Here is a 23,130-nt window from a genome sequence, read left to right as displayed (position 1 = left end):
CTATCCCCTTTATTAGAAAATGAGCTTCAATTATTGATTGCAATCATATGGTCAGCTAGTTTATATGGTACAAATACTCCCTTTGAATAACTTTTTTTTTTCTGGCTGCTTTCCCTCAAGTGCCTAAACTCTTCTTCATTGAATGTTACTATGTTCCTAAAGAGGAAATAACAAATTGATAAATAATTATATTTCTGCTTATTTTAACTTCTAACTACATATGAATAAAAACTGGGGGGAAATCACATTTGTATTTTGTTTTGTTTTATCAATGTCATACATTGACATTACTAAAAATACTAGTAAAATTTGGGGAAGATTAACAAATATCTTCTGGTGGTCAGGAAAGCCTGGGGATGTATTGAGCATGAATTTATAAATGGGTGATGTTATCTTTACTTATTTATTTTAGATTATTATTTTTGGTATAGTTATTGAAAATTTTGGTCCTGGCCAGTGTGGCTCAGTGGACTGAGTGATGGTCCGCGAACCAAAGGGTCTCTGGTTCGATTCCCAGTCAGGGCACATGCCTCGGTCATGGACCAGGTTCCCCAGTGCAGGGTGCATGAGAGGCAACCATACATTGATGTTTCTCTCCCTCTCTTTCTCCCTCCCTTCCCCTCTGTCTAAAAACAGATAAAATCTTTAAAAAAAATGTTTATTAAAAAAAAAAAGAAAAGTTGGTCTCAGAGTAAATTGGGTTCAAATCCTAGCCTTTCCATTTACTTGCTGAGCAACTATGGTCATTTTATTTAATCTAGCCCTGTCTCTGTTCACTCATCTATAAAATAGGGAAACTAATAGAGCTTACATCATAGAGTTATTGATAAGAATTATAAAAGATTTAGCAATGAATCCTATATAATAATGATAAAATATATCATTTTATTGAAATGTACAATATAAATTTCCTTTTTTGATTCACTAACATTTTGCATCATGTAAATTTTATGTTATGAATTCATGCTAATTTTAAAAATACAGACAAATCCAAGAGAACAACAGTATAAACATGTCAGCGTTCAGGCAGTTCTTTGCACGCCTTTGGCAGACAGGTATATTCCGCCGCACAATCTGAATTTCAAATGGGCTTTTTTCTCATTTTGGATTAGCTTGCCAGGAAACGCAGTCTTTCCTGACTGCAGGCTGCCACAGACTTACTGTGTGATTCTGGCCATAACCCTCCTTGTCTTCAGTATTCTGTGTAACATGTACATATATTGGCCTAAGTGAACTGGAAAGTATGTGATCTACGCTGCATATTGAAATACTTCCATTATTTCCCTGTAGTCAATGATTTAATAGTAAAAACATTGAGAGCCTAGGGGAACTTAAGGAAAGAGAATATGGATATGGCGAGTGAGACTTTGCATTGAACCTCGGATGACAGGGAACAATTCTGGCTTTTCCACAATCCTGCACTAGATAAGAAAGTGACCAAAACATGGTTCAGTAACTGTCAACTCCTATTGCCTGACCTTGAAGAAATACAAGATAGAAACATGGCACTAACAATGACCTTGATAGACCATTAAGTATTTCACATGGGTGAGACTTTATGGAGATTTCTCAATCAACAATCTCTGAGAGGTGGTGCCAAGCAAATGATGTAGATTAAACTGTATTCATAAAAACTAAAAACAAAAAACATGCTTTAAATGACTCTTTAGTCCCTCCCCCATATCTCTTTTTACCTTTTTCTCATTATCTTCTAACCCCCTAACTATTTTATGGTACTGAGGAGATTTGATGAAAAGCCTTCACCAGGACTACTCATAGAAATATTCGAGGTTCATCTCTTTCCCACAAAAAAAAATGCATAGTGATAAAAACAAAAGAAAGAACAAAATGGAAGATCAAAATCATTTGTCACCTATAGTACTTAGGCATTTAAAATACAGGTCAGATTCCAAAGCTTCTTTCCATCTGACCAATTTTTCTGTTTCACTAGAACTTAAATTTGGTGTAAACTACACTTTTGGGAATCATTAGCTGTCTGTCTGAGGACCACCTGGAAAACTGAAAAGAAGTGTTAGTAGAGTACTAATGAAATAATCTGCATAGAACAGTCCATTTGCTTACATTTTCTGGCTTCGGTTCTCTCCTTAAAGATGACTTGAGAGTGTTTGCACAGTGATGGGAAATAAAAAAAAGAGAGAGAAAGAGGTAGAAGGGGTGGGGGGACAGAGCAAGTGAGAGAGAAACTAGTTATTAGAGTCAGAATTGTATATCTTTTCTTTCCATTGATAAAGGAATCAGATATTGGCCATTTCCTAAACACTTTCCTGTGTGCTGAGCAACAAGTAACTGCATTATTAGTATTTTCTTTCACCACAACACTTTTCTCTCGATTCTGAACGGAAACACTGAACAAGTAATATCAGCCATATTGATTTGAAAACCCTTCTGGGAGACAGCGCAAGGCTGGCCTTGGTTGAACTCACAATGAACTTTTCTCTATGGGACCACTCACTCCTCTATCTCTGCTGCATTGACTCCTTAGTATGGACGGGGGGCCTTCACTGTCTCAACCCTTCATCCCCTCCATCAAATTCACCATACACTACTTCACTTTTAAGTGAAAACAATTGGTAAATGAACACTATGCTAGACAGGTCCCTGCCAATTATTAACAGATACTAATAATTTTTTCTGCCAGGTAGCTCAGATGCCCAGAAAGCTTTGTAGGAATAATGATAATATTGTTAATAGCTGAAGTTTACAGAGGGCTTTCTATGTACCAAGCCTAATACCACATTCTTTAAAGATATTATTTCAATCTTAACAATAATTCTATAAGGTCAATTTTTTATCAGTCCTATTTTACAGATGAGAAAATAGAACCTTAGTAAATTTAAGAAAATTTTCTAGATAATTTAGGGCATAGAATTTAAACTCAAGCCTATTTTAGCTTAAAATCCTTGCTCTTTAATTATATATTTTCTCTCAGAATTTTTCTGGGAGAAAGTTGCTGCCAATTACTAGATGGAAAAGTCTACTTCATATCAGATAAACCAAGTAATAGTGACACACCAAGGTTTTAAGGACATGAACCTTTCAATTTCTTCTCTCGTTTTCACCTTTTTGTGATGATTTAGTATTTCGAGGCAAACAGGAGAGTGGAGATTGTATGATAGGTGACCATTATGCGTATAGAACTGTCTGGAGACCACCTGTGATAAACTCACTCATGTATTCACCAAGTATTGATTAAGAACCCACTATAGGCCAGGCGTGTATCCGAGGAAAAAATGGCCCATTTAATTACAGTGTTTTGCTCAACAACATTGCTCTTTAATGAATGGAAGACTGAATAAAGTTATACACATAGTGTCCCAACTAATACACTAGATGTGACTTTAATCTGATCTTTTAAAATATTATTCATTTGCCACTCCAAGAACGTCAGAGAATAACAGCAGGGAAGTGATTTACACTTTGATGGTTGTCCACCCATGGCAATTTTGTCTTAAATTCCCCTGAACATTTTCTGAATGCTATACCCTTATGCTCTGAAAAAGTCTCTGAATGCATGACTTTCTCTTCCTTTTGAAAATCCATTCTTTTATTTTTAATTTTTAACTTTTATTCTCTGAAATATTCTACACATCAGTTGACTTGGGCCAGGCTTTATGTAAAATAATGAACTTCTTGGTTCTGATCAAGAATGTACACTGTATGTCAATGCGGCTTCTATACATAAAAAAATGTACTGTGTTCTTTCAAAATTCCAGATGTGTTCTCTATTATTTATATGTCAATTTTCCTTTATTTTGGATGGTGTATTATTGTTACTTTTAGTTAATGTCAAGAAGTATAAATCCACTATTAAAAATTACGTATTTACAAAAGTCCACCTCTATTATATTTGTTTCCAAATAATAAAATTTACTACCATCGACAGGGTGCGTCTTGTGTTATTTTCATATCACTAGGAATGCGTTTGTGTCAATCTAAACACACATCTTTCCGCTTGAGACCAGTCACTCTGAAATCGGTGGAGGTTTGGGGAATTGTCTCTACCTTTGCAAAGACCAAAGTCCGCACAGAGAAAAAAACAAAGCCAGCTATGTAGGCTAAGCATCTGATCCACTATATAAATAGGAAGGCATTTACTTTTAGCTAAAAGATAAAAGCATGTCTAGTTTAGTACTCTATTCAATATAAAAAATAAAGGTGCCACTTTACCAAATTGTTGACGATTATATTCTATGCCCAGTTCTGCTGGGATGGCCTCCTTTCTGGTGCAGAGAACACCAGTGAGGCCGTTTTCTGAGATGTCTGCGCTGGGAGAGGAGCTCTCTCACAACTGAGAACCTCCTGTGGCATTGTAGGTGATGGAGGCCACTGTTCCCCTTAAGGGGGGACATTGTTCTCAATTCTAAAAACAAATTCTGAGGCAAAGTATAAGGATTTGGTAGAGCATTACCATGGCATTTACTACTTTCTATTATAGTTACTTGTTTGCTGGTTCATTTCAGCCTTTTCAAGACAAGGAGCTATTCGAAGTCTTCAAGTTACATCTCATTTATCTTTTCATTTCTGTCGCCCAGCACAGTGATCTCAGTTTAGGAAATAAATGAATAATGTTTGTACTGAGTTGTGAGTCATCTATAAAAGTCTATTCTTTAAACTTGTTTTATGTTCTGCAGTAATAATTCTGTCCTTAGATGCTTCATTATACAACTTGATGTTTTCAGAGCGATCTGGTATAGTTCCGAATTTACAGTTGTGTTCTGCATTTTATAAAATTAGCAATATTTCTTTCAATATTATTTGTTCCCATTACTAAAACCAACAAGAAATATATTACCCAAAATATTATGCTCGTGCATAACATCATTCTCAGATATTTCTACCCCACATAAAATGAAATACCTATACTATTTAGGGTTATAAAAAAGTATTTGTTCCATGTTGGGGAAGCGAAATGAAACATTTGATTTACCGTTCTCATTTCTGGCCGAATTGCGCTGCTGTCTCTGATCCGTGTGCGGAGCGAGTGCGCACTCGTTCCCACTATGCTACAATCTGTGTTAGGTCCCACTGATGCCAACTGCATTTTATGAGTCAAACAGCACCATATGTATCCTGAATAATAATGCCATTTTATTTTTTTAAATTTTTGCTATTGTTCAACTGCAGTTGTCCCCATTTTCCCCCTATTACTCCCCCCTGCCCTGCCCATCCCCCTCTCCCACATTCAATGACACTTTTAAATGACAACATTTACTTCTTTTCTTAAAAAGAGAAAAATGAAATTATTTAGTGAAAACCATTAATATCACTTCTTATGGTTCATATCTCAGAGGAATGTGGCAGCACTTACTATATCACTTACATATTTTTTAGATTAATTGCAAGGAGAACATGTTCATATTCAGGTGCATGCTTAATTCAGCAGTTCGTATTTATTGAGTCATTACCCACATTCTCATTTCAGGCCCTCCAGGCCCTCCAGGTGGTCTGCGAATAGAAGACATCAGAGCCACTTCTGTGGCGCTTACTTGGAGCCGCGGTTCAGACAATCACAGTCCCATATCTAAATACACCATACAGACCAAGACTAGTCTTTCAGATGACTGGAAGGATGCAAAGACTGGTGAGTTTCATTTGTCTAATTAATCTGTGCATATTGTAAATGAATTCTTTTATTAAAAAAAACCAAAACTTGGACACTTTAAGAATTTTATTATCTACCTAGAAATGCCCTTTTTATTTTTAAGCTTTTCATTTAAGTATCCCAGTGCTTTGATAGTGGAAAAAGCACAAGGCACTTAAACGTTTTCAAGCTATTGGGCGAGAAGAAGCTGTGTGTCTACGTCTATGGTAGGAAAACAGAGAGAGGCTGCCTGGTCTTCAGTTGGCTCCTTTGAACGTTGTTCACACAGTGCTCAGTGGAAGTTTCATGTTTCTTGGCAGGCTGGCGCTCAATCCACCGAGCCACACCAGCCAGGGAGAATTTCATGTTTCTTTATACGCATGGTACATCTTTCCAACTTTATGCTTTTACATGTTTATAACTATTACTCCAAAGTCCCCACCTGACCATTCAATATCTGGGCCATCGTTAGGTCTGCCTCTTTTGATTGTTCCTTTCCTGATAATGGAACACTTTTCTTTATTTTCTCATGTGCCTAATAATTTTTATTGATTTCCAAGCTTTGGTGTGAAATAACAGTAGAGGCCACAGTATATATTATTTATGCCCAGGAAAATGTATGTCATTCTTTCAGGGGTTGAGTCAATCTAATCTTTTTTGACATGATCTGGGCTTTGCTGTTAAATTTAGGTTAATGCAGGCTTTAAGCAATTTGAGTGTAGGATCAGAACCTTCCCTCCCGAGGGTCTGGAGGTTTTTAGCCTTAGCATTAGACTTTAGCTGGCTCTTCCAACTTGGATCTCAGGACGGTTCTTCCAGCTCCCCTGCTTCTACCCAGACAGCTGTTGTGTGATAATCAGTCTAAAGCCCAGCTGCACGGGGCTTGGGTTGAGGTTCTCAGTTCTCCCACGCTCTTCCCAGACCTCAGCACACCAAAACATTTGACCCTCACAGAGGAGACAGATCTCTCTCAGCTCTCCCGCCCCTTACCTAGCCACAGATGGCCACTTACTCATACTCAGTGTAAGGTCCGGAGTGCACGTGGGATCTCAGTTTTCCTGCTCCAGTCTTAGGCGTAAGCAGACCTGAGGTGTCTGAGCCTCAGAGGGAGGTCTCTCTTGGCTCCATTGTCTTGCTTCCAAGTTATCTTGAGCACACTTGGCAGAGGTCTACAGAAAAAGAATTAGCCAATGGGTGCAGACTCTCCTTGATGCGGAGCTCCCAGGGATTCAAAACAGCCGAGCCAGCATGCTGTTTTCAAATATGTGTGAAACGTTAAACTGTTTTCTTCTTATGAACATCTGTGGCTTCTTCTTCTCCCTATTGCTCTGCCAATGATGGCTTTAGTTCATTGGATTTCTTTACAAACTCAGCTTTCTGATGGGCTTTGAAAAATGATTATTTTGTACAATATCTTGAATGTTCTTTTCTGAGTTCTATAACCAGAATTCTCTTGTGACTGTATCCTAAGTGGAAGTGAAAAATACTTTTTGCAATAAAATAAAAATAAAAATCATGTGGCTTATATTTATAGTGGTGCCTACTAAAAAGGAAGGTACAAGATTAAGCTCAGTTTTATGAAAGTGATTATTAAAGGTATTCAATAACTATGTTTCAAAGATATCTACTTTCAGCAGTCCAAGGATGAAATTAGACTGATGAGATAAAAGAATAGACTATAAATCTTTCAAATAATCCACTGTAAGTATTACTTCTCTCAGATCTTCTAAGGGATGGATAACCAGCATTCGACGCAAGGTGCTCAGGTCACATTTAGAATGCTGTGTGTGATTCTCTGGGGCCACTTTCAGCATAGAATCTGTGTGTGTGTAAGGCCGGGGGTAGGGGAGCGGGTGTTGGCTGGAGCATAAAGAAGCCTTGAAACCACACTATGAAGAGCAATTAAGAGAACCTGGGATATGTTTTCTAAAAAAAGAGAAAAAAGTTGTCTTTATATTTAAAGTTCTGCATGTGGGAGGCCAGAGTTGTGACAAATCTTGTGCAGTTAACATCTGCACACATTATTATCTCCAGATTTTAGCTTCATTTCTTTTTTTAGGGTATGTTATTTTCTTATAATAGACACCTATAAACTGAGCTACTGAGCATAAACATGCTTAAGCCCGTGAACCACAGTACCACATTGCTCTGTGCAAAGGGAGGACCAGTTTTTATTTCCACAACCAGTATATAAGTATCTGTTCCACAACATCTTAAGTTAGTATTTAGTGTTTTCTTTTTAAATGTTTGCTAAATTGATAGATTAAAATTGCAAAACACAGTAGGCTCATTGTAGAATATTTACTTTTTAGAATTTACATTTTCTCCCTTCTGTAGCTTCTTTATTGTTGTTATTTCAAATGTAAATTTATGGGTTTTTAAGAGGCTACATTCAAATTTTATTTAGAGAAGGATCAATGAATCACACCTTCTGGGAGCCAGAGCACACCTTGCTTTCCTTTCGCTGCAAGGTTCTTTGCCACACCCATGGCTCCCTTTGGAGTCCTGCCAGGTGATGTATGGGGTGGGTCTACAGCCTGTCACATAACACCATGGGCTTGTGTCAGAGCCAGTGAAAAGCCTATTTCCATCCTCATGGACCGGCTTTTTCAGTTAGAACCTCTGAGACAGTAATTCTTTCTGGGCAGTCTCAAGTGCTTGAGTTTTGAATGGAGATGGTAGATCCTAAAGGTTCAGATGGTGTTGACCTCCTAAGGAAATAACCAGGACTCACTTTGGCAACTTACAAGAACCTAGAACAGGTGGGATTACATTGCCATTTTCAGACCTGAAGTCATTCTCACAGTTTCAGAAGCTCCTCAATCAACTAGTTGGTGTGGCCTGAGGGCAGAGCACCATAGCTTGGTTGTCAGGCAACTAAAACACTGTGAGTTACTGGCTTTAGGATACCCATGAAGCTTGCTTCTCTTTTCCTCCAAAGAAGAGTCAGGAAAGTTTTACTCTGAACCTAATGGACTCAAGGTATTTGCAAATAGATCTGTGGATTTCTGCTCATGCCTAATTGCTAGAATAACACGTACTCAAGGGTTTTTTTTGACCTCAGTATTAAAATACGGAGTATGTTTTCTGCTCTATATCCCCTTGCTTGAATTTACATTCAAGTTAAATTTACATTATTAACTTGAATACCTATCAAGTTAATAAACAACATTGTAGCTTTTTATGAAGAGAAGCCTCTGATAGGCATTATATCATTAAGGTCTGATTTGTATTTTAATGCTGAGATTATCTATGAAAAGTGGCCTCCCTCAGAACTGACCCAGTAACAAATCTGGAAATCGAGACCCCATTTCTGATACTTAGTACTTTCCTTCATTGAGCAAAGTACTGTCTTCTCTTCCTGACTCCGGGAATAGCAAACAGGTTGGGAGGAATTTGGCTGAAGGGAGAGGACGCAGTCTCTCTGCTCCTATTTTTCTCCTGCATTTGGTCTGAGGCGTGAATATGCTTCCAAAGTAAACCTAACCTCTGCTCCCAACCTGTCTGCGTGGGTGGTGCTCGGAAAAGAAAATGTGTCCATTTGTTCCTACCGAGGCTGAAAGAGTGGGAAAAGGGTGTATTAGGTACACATCCATTTATATGGATTTTAGGGCTCAGCATAAAACAAATAAAAATGTCTACTAGAGGCAAAACATGTATATATCCTCAAATGATATCTATGAATGAGTGGGGAGGAAGCAGAAGAAATATGTTGTGTGTAAGCCTTTTATGGATATCACCAATCTTGAGATGACAACCTTACTGATTCTATAGGCTGCCTACCTCAAGACTAGAGCTTGCTGTGTGCCGCAAGAATTTTTAAAACTTGCAATACCTGACTATTTAGTCAGGGGCACTGACCTCTTTTCCCTTAGACTGTCAAATAAAGAAATGAAAACAGCCAACACAATAGCTGTATGGTGTGAATGAATCAAAATTATATCTAATTTTTGTCAGGTTGGCAAGAAATACATTTTAGGTGTGCTACAGAATTTTAGTAATTAATTTGTGTGCCATGAGATGGAAAAGGTTGAAAATCACTGAGTTAGAAAGCAAGCTTTTAAATCCTGCTCTCTTAATGCGGTGTGGGTCAAAAGTGCTGCCCCCATCTGGTTGATGGAAAGCAGGCCAGTAGAAGAGCCACTTTAAATTCTAGACCTGTTTTTTAGATGATAAATGTTAGTCATTTTTTTTTGGCTCTTATCCCTATTTCTTTCATAGATCATTTTATTGGGAGAATATTATAAATATGTACTAAAGCATGTTTGTTTTAAATATTTATATTTTCATAAGTACTGAAGTTAACATATATTAACAAAAAATTACTGTACTTGGTTTTGTTCTAAAAAAGAGCAGTTTTCATGCCTTTTTAGACATCCTAGTAGGGAATATTATTCTTTTTTAAAAAATATTTTATTTATTTATTTTTAGAGAGAGGGGAAGGAAGGGAGAAAGAGAGGGAGAGAAACATCCATGTGGGAGAGAAACACTGATGGGTTGCCTCTCATGTGCCCCCAGCCGGGGACCTGGCCCACAACCCAGACATGGGCCCTGGCCAGGGATCAAACTGGTGACCTTTTGGTTTGTGGGACACCACTCAACCCACTGAGCCACACCAGTCAGGGCAGGAATGTTATTCTTTTTCAATCACTCAGCGGGTACACTCTTCCTAACTGCCACTCGTGTTTTCCCCCTTGAAAGAGTTATTTACATCACTGGGTTAAGGGTTTCCCACTGGAGTCTGTCTTCTCATGGTAGTAACTCCAAGGCATTTTGCTGCTTCTTCCTCTCTTCGTCTTTAAAGTCACAGGCGCTACTTTTCATAGGAAATCCAAAGCCTACCACAAAATGACTCCAGTTGACTTTTACTACTTTATCATCTCTCACCATTCCTCTAAGTATTTTCTGTGGTCAAGTATGACTTTCTAATCTTTGAACATATCCCTGACCTTTCTATTGTTTGGGCGTATTTCCATATAGGATCCTCACATGTGCTCAACTCAGTCTATCAGCTGCAGTCTCCACTGCACATCCATCTGGTTCTTCCCGTTCTGACCCAGCCTACACCTGCCCATACTCGTTGACTGCCACTTGCTTGGAAAAGTCCCAGTGTAGCCTTCACTCTAATGAGTACACCATGCCCTTGCCAAAAGAGACCCTTTGGAATCGCACCAACACGTCCATTCTCCAGGCATTTAAATGGTGCTGGGGTTTTGCAGCATAGCTGTCACGGCAGAGGATCAGGCTGCCTCCTTGAGACTTCTACCACACTTTATTCTTGGGCTCTTCAAGCTCATGGAATCACAAAATCTCCAATAGTTCCATCAGCTTCTAAACTTCTGTATTAGTTTCCTAGGGCTGCCATAACAAATAACCACAATCTCAGTGACTTAAAACAACAGAACTTTACCCTCTCACAGTTCTCGAGGCCAGAAGTTCAAAATCAGAGTGTTTGCAGGGCTGTACCTTCTCCAAGCGCCCTAAGCAACCAGCCACTTCTGGTCTCTTCTAGCTTCTGGTGGCTCCTTGGCCTGTGGCCACATCATGTGGTGTCCTCCTCTTCCATGTTTCCTTCCTCTGTGTTTCTCATATAAGGACGCCATCATTAGGACTAGAGCCCACCTAAATAATCCCGGAGGATCTTATCCCAAGATCCTTACTTTATTCCAGTCTTAAAACAGTCCACAAAGACTCTTTTTTCAAATAAGGTCACACTGATAGGTTCTGGTTATTGGGACATAGACATGTCTTTTTGGTGGCCACTATTCAACTCACGAGAGCCTCCATTTACTGGAAGCTCAAAGTCATTGCAAAGTATCTGGAAAGGAAGCGAGGCCAGCCTACCCAGGGTCATAACAACCAGCTCGATATTTCCCTTTTCTCCATGAAAAGCCCTTCACAAATCAAAACTTCACCTTCCCTCTTCCAATGACCTAAAAGGAGTCTCTATGTATAAGAGCAAAGGCAAGCTAATTCTGAGCTGGTATGAGGAAAGGTGGAGGGGATAAAAAGGCAGAATCAAAACAGAGGGCAACGCAAAGCCAAACTTTTAATCAGAAAGTCAAAAATATATGTCAAATATATGGGACGAGTGCATAACAAAAGGGAATAGATGACAAAAATCAGTGTCCAAGAGGGTAAAAACTGTGGCAGGATGAGACATGGGATAGTCTGGGCCTTACAGAAATTTGTCCAAAAGTAGAAACTGGACACTGGGTCCCTTAGCACTTATTGTGGGGATGGGTACAATGTTTTAAAAAGCTACATATTTATGGTTTGTGTTGCAGATAAAAATTCCCTAATAGGATAATGAGTCATATACAAGCCTAAAGAAACAAATTTTCCACATAAGTGGTGTACTGGTATTTGCATGCCTATGTATGTGTAGGTAAATTACGAAAACTACATATGGGGATATTTTAAGAGAGCTTAAAATAATCTATAGTCTGGCCCTGGTTGTATGCTTTTATCATATCTCAATTAAATAAGCAATCTCAGATTATATCCTACCCATAATTTATAATCTTCCCATTAATATCTAGTGTCTAGCAGCATGAATTCTAAGAAGTACTTGATAAATCTTAATGAACTATTGAAACATTTATTATCACTGCCCCAAGTGATTTGGGTATAAATCTAAAAAAACAACTAAGCAACATGCTCATAGTTGCCCTAGTAATAAGTCATTCACTGCCTACCCACTACATCAGTGGCAGTCCATACAAATGTATCTGCCCCAGTTTTACCCTTGTCTCAGAAACCTGTCTAGATTCTACTGTGATGATATGGCTCCTTGCCGTCCTAGGTGGAGCCTGGGGACAAGTGGCACAGGCATGACCTGGGAGCTTGTCAGGCCTCCCATCCTAGACTTAGTAAACAGATGATTTATATGTCTGTTGCTCTTTCTAGTTTATTATTTATTAATAACCTCTCCTCTTACTCCCTTGAACTTCACAGTTTGTCATCCCTACTCTTCATTTTTACTTCAACCCAATGGACTATGTGCCATCTTCTCAAAAAAGTAAATTAAAAATGGGGTTTTATAAAAGTGATGCTGTTCAAATCATCTCTATTTAATGTTCATTTTGTTTAGATCCCCCAATTATTGAAGGAAATATGGAGGCGGCAAAAGCAGTGGATTTAATCCCGTGGATGGAATATGAGTTTCGTGTGGTAGCAACCAACACGTTGGGTATAGGAGAGCCCAGTATACCATCAAACAAAATTAGAACAGATGGTGCTGGTATGTAGAAGAAACTTTTTTAAAGTTTAGAAGGGTTATAAATACAATGCTACTTTAATATATAGTTGAAGACGTTTGGAAATAAATAATGCTCTGAGGTAAGTGATTCATCTCAATGCTGTGTACGTCTTTGACACAGGTATGTATACTTTAGGTCAAGACAGTCAAAAACAAAAAAAAGGAAACATGAAGTTTAAAAATATTTTTACATACTCAATGTAGAGGAAGAGATAAATTGAAACTACTGCATATTCCACTAGTGACCTCTTAAATGAAATTGGTATTTAGAATACAAACTTTAATGTAAATTGTGAATCTTAACCAGGCCAACTCTTGATTAAGAATGATGTAGAAGGTTCACAGTTTGTGTTACAGTTTTGTGCATCTCTCAGACCCATTTATAAGTAAATGGGCACATGGAGGGATGGTGTGGACTGGGAGGATAGGGTGAGCAAGGAGTGAGGGGAATGTGGTGAGGACTTCTCAGACCTTTGCCATTAGGGAGTCATAGCATCTCTGAGAAATAGCTCTAATGTGTTCCTTTAATATTAGGAGTCACTCTAAATATCACAGCTCAACCCTGACCGTTCTTTCAATTTAGGTTCACGTTTTTATGCTAAATACCAGCTCCATTTAAATAGCCTTCAGTACAAGAACTTCACTCTATTTTCTTTTCCCATGCATTACTAAGCAAAAATATTGTTAAGATTCTAATAATAAATCTTTTTTCTATTATTTTATGTCTATGAAAAATAGAATACTTTGTAGGTTCTCTGAGTTTATTTTTACTATGCCTTGCCAAAGTTTTATTTTCAGTGTTTATATGGGGAGATGGTTTTAAATGAATGATAGACTACTGTTAAAATTCTCTTTTTAATATCTTATTATCAATTATCCATATTTCTTGCTACCTCAATTCCTTCACCTAAATTCTAAATAGAACTATTCTAATGTCTTTAGTTTTTAAAACCAAATTATTCCCAGGACTTCAATGAATAAACTATCTCTTAAAATTTCATGTAATTTCATGTAATTTACCATATTTAAAAAATGATGATTCTGTAATAAAGGAAGAAAACACTAAAATACTCATTTGCACTGAGTATTTTCAAACACATTTTTGTTAATCCTCATAATATTTTGAACTAGGTATTACTATCCGATGTTCACTGAAGAAGAGTAGACTCAGATGCATTAAATAGTTTGCCTAAGTTAACATAACTAATACTTGCAAGATTCAGAATTCAATTCTGATAAGTCTGGCACCTCTTCTCATTCACCGAGCTTTCTTCTTAAAGGCAGTTCTTCAAGCAAAACTCTTAAAAGTGCATGCATTTATGAGCTTTTATTAGAGTTCTAGCAGAAGCTTAGATTTCATCCTTAACTGTGACACTGAATATGACTTACCTACGTTTGGTGGTGGTTGTTGTTTTAGCATAACCATGGGGAGAAATAAACACTCTTATTCTTTTTCCCCACCTCACAGAATCTATTTAGATTGCACCCAGCTAATGTATACCCAGCAGAGCTGGGATTCACACCCAAGGCAGTGTGCAGTGTTGAAACCCCAGAATGCTGGTCCTTTGGTACAATCCTGGTGCCATTATTTAAAAGCTCGATTAGAGAGAGGCACACGACTTAACCTCTCTGTGTCTCAGCTTTCTCATCTCTAAATGAAAATTATCTTTAAGTGTATTTTCATGATTTAAAACCTTGTAGATAAAGCAGTTATTACTGCTTAGTATATAATATTTGCTTAATAAAATTAATTTGTTTTGCTGTTAATGCTTATTCTAAACTTTAATATCCTTATAAAATATTGTGCCCTCTGTAATTGATCACATTTGGCAATATACTTCCATTTTTATAAGCATTACAGAGGATCATATAATTTCATGTAATTTCTAATCATCTTATATATTTAATATAATAAAATTCAACTAGCTTTCTCTTTATTTTTTTGTCCTGCTTTCAAAAGATTGGATGTGCATAAAATTAGATGCTTCAATTTTTCATCCTTGCAAGAAAACAAAAATGCTTTCTAAAAGAAGGGGGTTTGTCTTGTCATGTACCATCATAACAACTGTCTAAGAGATGCCAGCATATGTTACGTGGGATAAAACCTGGTGCTTGCTTGATGGAAAGGTTGCTCCTGCCTCATTATGCTGATTGAAAGATGCGACATTATCTAATGCAGCACATGCGCTTATCTGTCCAATTAGTAAATGTTAAGACCCCGGTGCACATTGGGCATATTCTTTGGATTCAGACAAGTGCATTATAAAATGGATGGTCCCAAATGAAGAATTCAAAAATGTGTTTGTAAATCATTATAACCCATTTAATTTTGACTGTACGAAAGAGATCGCAAAAGCTTCCTTCAGAGTAATGTGTCATCATAAGACATATCTCCATAACTAATAGATCTGCAGGTACAGTTGGCGAGTTGATATCCCAAACAGTGCATTCACGTGTGGTTTGTCAGCTTTGTTATTCATTTACCCGATCAGCCTAGGAAGGAGATGAGCAAAATAACATAGCACCAGAAACAACATGTTCATACTAATTATAGAGCTTTAATTTCATGTTTAATGAAGCTATTTTGCTATTTCATTTTATTTTTAATTTTTAAGATATATTTGATACAGGAGAGGAATGGTGATAACATTTTACCAAGTAAGTAAGTACTTGGTAAAGTACTTTACCAAGTTAGTAAGGTATATATATATTATATATAGATGTTAGTTGCTGTTATTGGTAAGAAAGTAGATTAAAAGGAGGAGAGCACAGACTTTTTTATTTTTATTTATATTTTTATTTGGGGGGGTTACCATTTTCTTTTTTTAAAGTTATCGTTCAAGTACAGTTGTCTCCACTTTCCCACCACCACTTTCTCCCACCCCACCCAGCCCCACCCTCAATCCTTCCCCTCTTTGGCTTTGTCCATGGGTCCTTTATATGTGTTCTTTGACAGTCCTTCCCCTTCTCCTTTTTTAAGCCATGAGGAGACCGAGTTAAATGTGCAGCTTCTCTACATGTAAGCACTGAGACCTAGGCTAGTTAAATAATTTGTTTTGCCTTCCCTGTAAAAAGAGGATAATGTGACTTGACTACACACAATTGACCCCTGAACAGCACTGGAGGTAAACTCACAGCTGTGCGGCCGAAAATCTGCGTGTAAAATTTGACTTTATTACTCATAGCCCATTACTGACTGGAAACCTTACCTTACTAATAACATAAACTGTTGATTAACACATATTTTGTATGTGATATGTATCATATGTGCCCTTACAATAAAGTGAGGTACAGAAAACAAAATGGTGTTCAGAAAAATATGAGAAAATACGGTCACAGTACTGTACTGTAGTTATCAATACTGTAAGCTTATGTCATCTGTTTACAAGATTAAAAAAAACTATGCATTTAAATGTACCTCACATTTCCAACCCATGTTGTTCAAGAGTCAACTATACATATTTCGAACTGTTCATACAAGTATCCAATTAGGTGTGGTATGTAAAAATAATTTCCAACTTCTAAATGAACTTTTTATTAAGTTCAGCTTCATTCAGTGAGCAAACTTTCACAAATTTCTCCATATGACTTATTTATAGATTACCACTTCACTGAGCAGTGAATAAATTTGCTCTACACATTTCAAGTTCCTGCTTGAAGGGACTAAGAAGTACAAATCGGTAGTTATAGAGCAGTCGCAGAGATGTAAACAGCAGCATAGGGAGCATAGTCAGTAAACATTGTAATAACGATGTGCGGGGCCCGGTGGGAAGGACCACTCCGTAAAGCACATGAGTGTCTAACCACGGTGCGGCACACCTGAGACTAGTACAGAATAATATTCAATGTAAACTGTAATTTAAAAATAAAAACAATTAACAATACATAAAATGTTAAAAAAGAAAAGAAAATAGACATGAAAGAATTTTTTTTAAATTTCCTGTTTGAGGATAAAGCCTAGATAAATAAACAAACCTACAATTTCAGCCTGGTACATTCTTAAGACAATAACATTATTGTGAACTATCTTGGCCTGTCTCTCTATTGTACCTTTACATACTATGGAAAAGAACCTGATAGATACATTTGGAGTGTTAGCCGTCTGCTCACCATCAGACCAGGAGAACCTAAGAGTTACAAAGAATTATTCCTACTTGAATATACAAATATTATGTAGTTTATTTGATTTAACGACACCCCTTCAGAAAGACTATTTAGGAAGGAAAGAATAAAAACTGATGTAAGACTTTATTACTGTTGGTTTTCTATTTACATAACAATTTTGACTCCCTTACAAAACTAAAGGCTGCCTGGAACACAAGCAGTTCCATACCACCAGTCAGTCCGGTAACCCAGACAGCTACTACACGACTAACAGGGTAGTGTGTGCAGTGTGGACCCACCACACAAAGGGATGCTTCACGTCCAAGCAGGACAAGAGGTTTCATCACACTACTCAGAACAGAACGAAATTTAAAACTTGGGGGATGGGCAGGGTGGAGCGGGGAGAACAGGGAAAATTGGGAGAACTGTAACAGGATGAACAATAATTAAAAAAAAACATAAATTGTTTATTTCTGGAATTTTCCGTGTAATACTAGCACGCCTCAAAGGACCATGGGTAACTGAAGAGAGGAAAGTGAATGGATAATGAGGGACTATTATTGTACTTATAGTCAAATTATGGAAACATTCAAATCTAAAAGTAAAATTGGCAGCATTAGTTCCTTTTTATAGAAAAGAAAAGCCAGGGCATAGGCTTGATTTTCTTTTAAAATACTTTTTAGAGCTATGACTGAAATGTAGAAGCATGCTTATAAACAACATCAGGGAATCGTAGCAAAGGACAAGTTAAAAAACATCACTATTTTTAACCTTTCGCAGTAAAGTTATAAATATTGTTTATTCACGATTAATTCAGTAATTCTGTATTTTTCCTAAATATTATTTTAAATTCTTTTTTAATGATTTATTGTTAAAAGAAAGTCTAGTTTCTTCACTGCTAAATGCCCTGGAGCCTAAAGTTAAATAAGCTTCTTTGTGCCTGGGGTGATTTACTTCCCTGAAAGGAATCACTCTTTGGCCCAGACCTCCAGTTCCTGCAGAGCTGAAAGCAGATACAGAGCTCCCAGCTGCTCTCTCTCCCATTCACGTCAGATTTGCAGGTTATGTGTCAGTTCCACCTGTGAGACAATGTCCCTTAGCAGCTACGACTACAACTGAACATTGAAAACTAAATGGAGGGAATTAATAATTAATCCGAGGAAGATATAAAAACACTGTATTAGGAGATAGAGTTACTTATATTTCTGTGCTTTTGCTTATCTTACTTTAAACATCATGAGCTCAATGGATAATTTTTGAAGAGAAAAATCAATCTTGAATTATTTATTTGAAGCATGTTAAAAAGAGCCTAAAGTAGACATTTTAAAATGGAAAATGTATTCCATCTAATGTCATTATACCCCATTGTTTAGCTCTGTTCTAAATAAAAAGGTTATTATTAGTTGTAATGAAAAGGATTATAGTGAAATGACTTGGAAAATAATAACTTGTCTTGGTAAAGGAAATATTTTATTCAACAAATTGCAGTATAATAAATTATTCTAGAGAGTTATTTTTGAGATTATCTGCCTGTGACCACCATACTTGTATACACAGTTAAACACAAAATTTGATTTATTCATTGATTATATAACACAGCATGTTCTTTGTTTCTCTAAAGCATGGGGAGTTTTAACTTCAGAATATGAATTATGGGGTTCAAAGAGTTTCCCGGAGTTATTTTGATATCCCAGACTTCAAGGTGTGTTTTATCTAAAGTGCTACACGTAAATTATCTTTTAACATCTCTCTGAATTTAATTTCATTTTTACCACACATGTGGTGACAGTTAAATATTAAAATAAAATCTCTCCAACTTTAGATAAATTTCTCCACCAGAAAAGGAACTCATGATATAGTTTTATAAGTATAAAGAAAAACATGCATTTTGTTTGTTTGTATGCAATCTATATGTGTATGTCGCCAGAGAATTTACATGGCTCATATTAGGAGAAGTTTTGAAGTGTCATCTTTGAATCACAATTATTTGTTAGGATCTGCAATTCAGTAAATAGAAGGCTTGGTTTGAGCACTTTGAGGAAGGTGTGACTATTTCTGATTTGGGAGGGATTTGGACTCTCAAAAGAGAACTAATGTTTCATTTCTTCTTAAAATGTTAATGGACCTGGGAATGATATCTCAGACAGGAGCCACTTGATTTTGGGGGGGAAATGTACATCCTCTGTAAAGACAGAGACATCATTCATGTCACTGGGTAGCTGGGCTTCCAGTACCTCGAATTCAGGGACTGACTGTGTTTATTATCCGGACAACTCCAATTAGATGCACGACCAATAAAACACAGTGGACAATAAGATACAGTGCCCCAATTCAATAAGACATAGCATCTACCCTGAGGACTTTCAAGGAGAAAGAATTACTTGGAAGAAAAACAAAGGAGAGGCCATTGGATTTGGCAGTTAGAAGCGATTTTGTGATTTTGGGGAGACTGATTTCAGTGATATGTAGTGGAAGAAGGGTTATTAAAAAGTGATTATGGAGTGAAGTTTAAAAAAAAAACAGTCATATATCTGTTCTTCTTTGCAGTTCAGTGACAGGAAAGGGTGTGGTGGCTGAGAGACTGGAGGAGAACAGTATGCCTTTTATGGATGAAGAGACTGCTGAGTCCCGGCAGCAGGGAGACTGAAGGCTTGATAGAAGAGGGTGGGATTGGGGAGAGTTGGCGTCACTGACGGGCAAGGTCCCAGGAGAGATTTAGGAATTGAAGTTGGAGCACAAGAAACAATATTAGATTTCTAATAGTTCCAGATATTTGGGGGAACGTTATTTTGTTACTGCACATGCACCATATCTTAACATGTATTTGTAGACTGAAGCAGAAAGCTAACACAAGAGTTAGTTGTTAGATGGTCCCAGCATTCAAAAGTAAGAAGTCTGTAATTATTTCTAACAAAGTATTATACATCTAATCTTTCAAAATCATATTAAATGAAAAGACACAAAAATATTTTTTAAAGATGTATAAAAAGCTAAATTTTCTTTGCTATCTTTTGCTGAAGTAAGCTGGCACATTTCCTATGGCTCGGAATCAGTTTTTATCTTGACAGTAAAACATTGTTACAGCCATCCAGAGGCATTGTTATTATAATTGAGTGGATCTCCTGTGTAGTTTGTCTTCCCTAGTGAAATAAAAAAATTACGGTTTCTGTAGTGAATAAGAAATTGAGCGTCAGAAAAGTCACATAGCCTCTATATTTTGTTGTTTGTTTGTTGGTTTCAGCACCCAATGTGGCTCCTTCAGATGTAGGAGGTGGAGGAGGAAGCAACAGAGAGCTGACCATCACATGGGCGGTGAGTCTGGACAAGCTGTACTTATTGCAGGCTGCTTTACCTATAATTAATCTCAATCCTATTTTGTTTCTTGAAAGAAATTGGAATAAAAGTGTAACCTAATCAACAAGACAAACAAACGAGCAAAATACAACCAGAGACACTGAAATAAAGAACAAACTGACAGTAACCAGAGGGGAGGGGGAAAGAGGATCACGGGGGAAAGAAGGGGAAGGGTCCTCAAGGAACATTTACAAAGGACACAGGGACAAAGACAAAGGGAGGGTGGAGAGGATTGGGTGTGGGAGGTAGGGGTGGGTGGGACAGGGGGAGAGTTTGGGGAGAAAATGGGGACAAATATAACTGAACAACAGTAAAAAAATTAAATTAAAAATAGACAATTCCCAAAGCACAAGCAAGAATAAATTACTAAAAGATTTTTTTCCCTCAAATGTGTGTCAGATTTTACCAGTTTACTATGGCTTAGTGTGCAAAACCAGGTCCTTAATGCTGTGGAATCTGTTGGCTGAAAAGATCAAACAAATTTTCAACTAGAGAGATTTTTTTTTTTAACTCATTTTGACCTAGTAACCCAACTGTAATTCACAACATTTTTACTGGACATTCAAAACTCCAAAGATTTGGTTAAAAAGCTTTTACATCAGCATGTATTTTTTAACTAAAGTTTGTTTTCTCACTTGAGACTTGTTTTGATCACTAAATGTAATCAATCACGATAGGTCAGATTTAGAAGTCACCCAAGTGTGTTGTTATAGAGGAATACAAAGCATTTTATTACATTTTTATGGTCCCAAGGGGAGTTCCACATCAGAGATTATAACCTCTGGAGAAAATGCACATCTTAGCTGGAATTTTGAAGTGGAAAGAGATGCTGGGGACAGGGAAGTCTGTGACAGCACGAACTCGTACGACTTAGACCTCTGACGTTTACCCAGCTGACGTGTTTTATGTAGCTCCATGTCCCCTTTAAATATTCTCATTAGTTAATCACTGCAGATAGTCAAAGAACGCAACTTAGGCTCTAAAGAACTTCTGAGACTGCACAAAAATCGGTAGATTTTATTCTTTACATAAATCAAATTGGTTTATATAATAGTAGATAATTAGCAAAAATTAACTTCACTCTGCAGTATAGTCATATTTTGTACTTAGCATTTAAATCATGTTTTTCAGTAAGATTTAGAAAAAGATGACTTTTGTTTGTCCAAATCTCAAGTTATTTATATGTAAATTTTAGTTTCAATGTAATATACAAAGTGAAGGTAATAGGAAAATTAAAACATCTTACTGTTTTTGATGAGGCTTGATTTTCTTAAACTCTGTGGATATCAGCTTCACGATAAGATGGGAAGTTTGTTCAAAAACTTCAGAATTAGAAATGCTGTTCTAAAAATTTGAAGTGAAGTCTCTGGGAATAGGGCCTGAGAATCATTAATTTTTTTTCAGCTCCATAGCTGATCTGATGTACTTTAAATTGCAAAAGTAAGTAGAGAACTAGCAATCAGAAAAAAACTGTTAAACTATTGCAGAAATGTTAGGCTATACCCTCTAATAACTTAAAATCACGTTTTGTACATCTTTGTGAGCATACTCCAGGGTATCTATTACTAACAGGAACACGTGGCTTGGAATGCCCAGGCCTGCTTACATGCATATCTTTCCAATAAATACAATAAATTATTTTTTCCTTCCTATGATGATCTTAATAACATTCATTTTCTCTAGCTTACTTTATTATAAGAATACAATATAAAACATAAAAATATGTATTAATCAAAAGTTTGTTCTCGATAAGACTTCCCGTCAACAGTAGACTATTAATAATTAAGTTTTGGGGAAGTCAAAAGTTGCATGTAGGTTTTTAACTGAACCAGGAGTTCAGCACCCTGATCCCCCATTTGTTCAAGGGCCAGCTATGTACTGTACAACCAAGCACAACTCCTTCTACCCTTTGAACTTTATACAATTTTTTATATTTCTGTTTAACATAAGTCTATTGAAGCAACTGTGTTGTATTTAAGATATTTCCTTGAGACACTTTAAGTTGGATTTTCTGGTGAAAAAGTGTAATATACAATTTGCACATTTACCTGATTGGTTAAAGATGACCGAGTGATTAGTATTCTCTAGAACTAGCAGCATGTAAGTGTATAAATAATGAATTGTCAGGGCTGCCACAGACTTCCTTATTGGGCAATTGACATATGTTATAATAAGAAACTCTGAGAGAATAATGCAAAACAGGACACTTGCTTCAGTATTGGAGTCAGTCAGAGTCCCAAAGCCAGCGTCCTGCAGATGAGTGCAGTGTTAGCCCTTCCTTCTTTCGCCTCTGTCTTTCATTCCTCGGACCAGCTTCTGTTGTTTGATTACAAGAAAGATATTCTAGACTCCTGTGTAACACTATCATTATCCTTCAACTCCAAAATGCATTCATTCATTCATTGAATAGATATTACTTGAGGCCTTCTTCTAGGTACAATGGATAACGTGGTAATCAAAATTGACAGAAACTTTGCCCTCTCGAAACTTATATTCCATGAGGTTAAAGACAAATACCATGTGATCTCACCTATAAGTGGAACCTAAACACTAAAACAAACAAGCGAACAAAATAGAAGCAGAGACATGGAAATAAAGAACAAACTGACAGTAACCAGAGGGGAGGGGGAAGGGGCATCATGGGGCAAAGACGGGGAAGGGTTGTCAAGGAACTTGTATAAAGGTCCCATGGACAAAGACAACAGGGGAGGGGGGAGGGAGGATTGCATGTGGGAGGTGGGAGTGGGTAGGACAAGGGAGAGTAAAGGGGGAGGAATGAGAACAACTGTAATTGAACAACAATAAAAAA

At 37.0% G+C, this 23,130-nt stretch overlaps 1 protein-coding gene across 3 annotated transcripts in view; it reads left to right on the top strand.

Annotated features, from left to right (window-relative positions):
- Positions 1 to 23,130, top strand: part of CNTN1 (contactin 1) — a 303,517-nt gene that overhangs the window by 237,100 nt on the left and 43,287 nt on the right. For 2 of the 3 annotated variants that reach the window (XM_024575713.4, XM_053921617.2), the window contains 3 exons: positions 5,444 to 5,602; positions 12,696 to 12,845; positions 20,209 to 20,279. In XM_024575713.4, coding sequence (XP_024431481.1) covers positions 5,444 to 5,602; positions 12,696 to 12,845; positions 20,209 to 20,279 — 380 coding nt within the window. The remainder of the gene's footprint in view (positions 1 to 5,443; positions 5,603 to 12,695; positions 12,846 to 20,208; positions 20,280 to 23,130) is intronic. The other variant, XM_053921618.2, reaches the window with a different exon arrangement.

Source organism: Desmodus rotundus, chromosome 3, assembly GCF_022682495.2.
Source record: "Desmodus rotundus isolate HL8 chromosome 3, HLdesRot8A.1, whole genome shotgun sequence".
NCBI classification, from domain to species: domain Eukaryota; kingdom Metazoa; phylum Chordata; class Mammalia; order Chiroptera; family Phyllostomidae; genus Desmodus; species Desmodus rotundus.
This window is presented reverse-complemented; position numbering and strand designations above follow the sequence as displayed.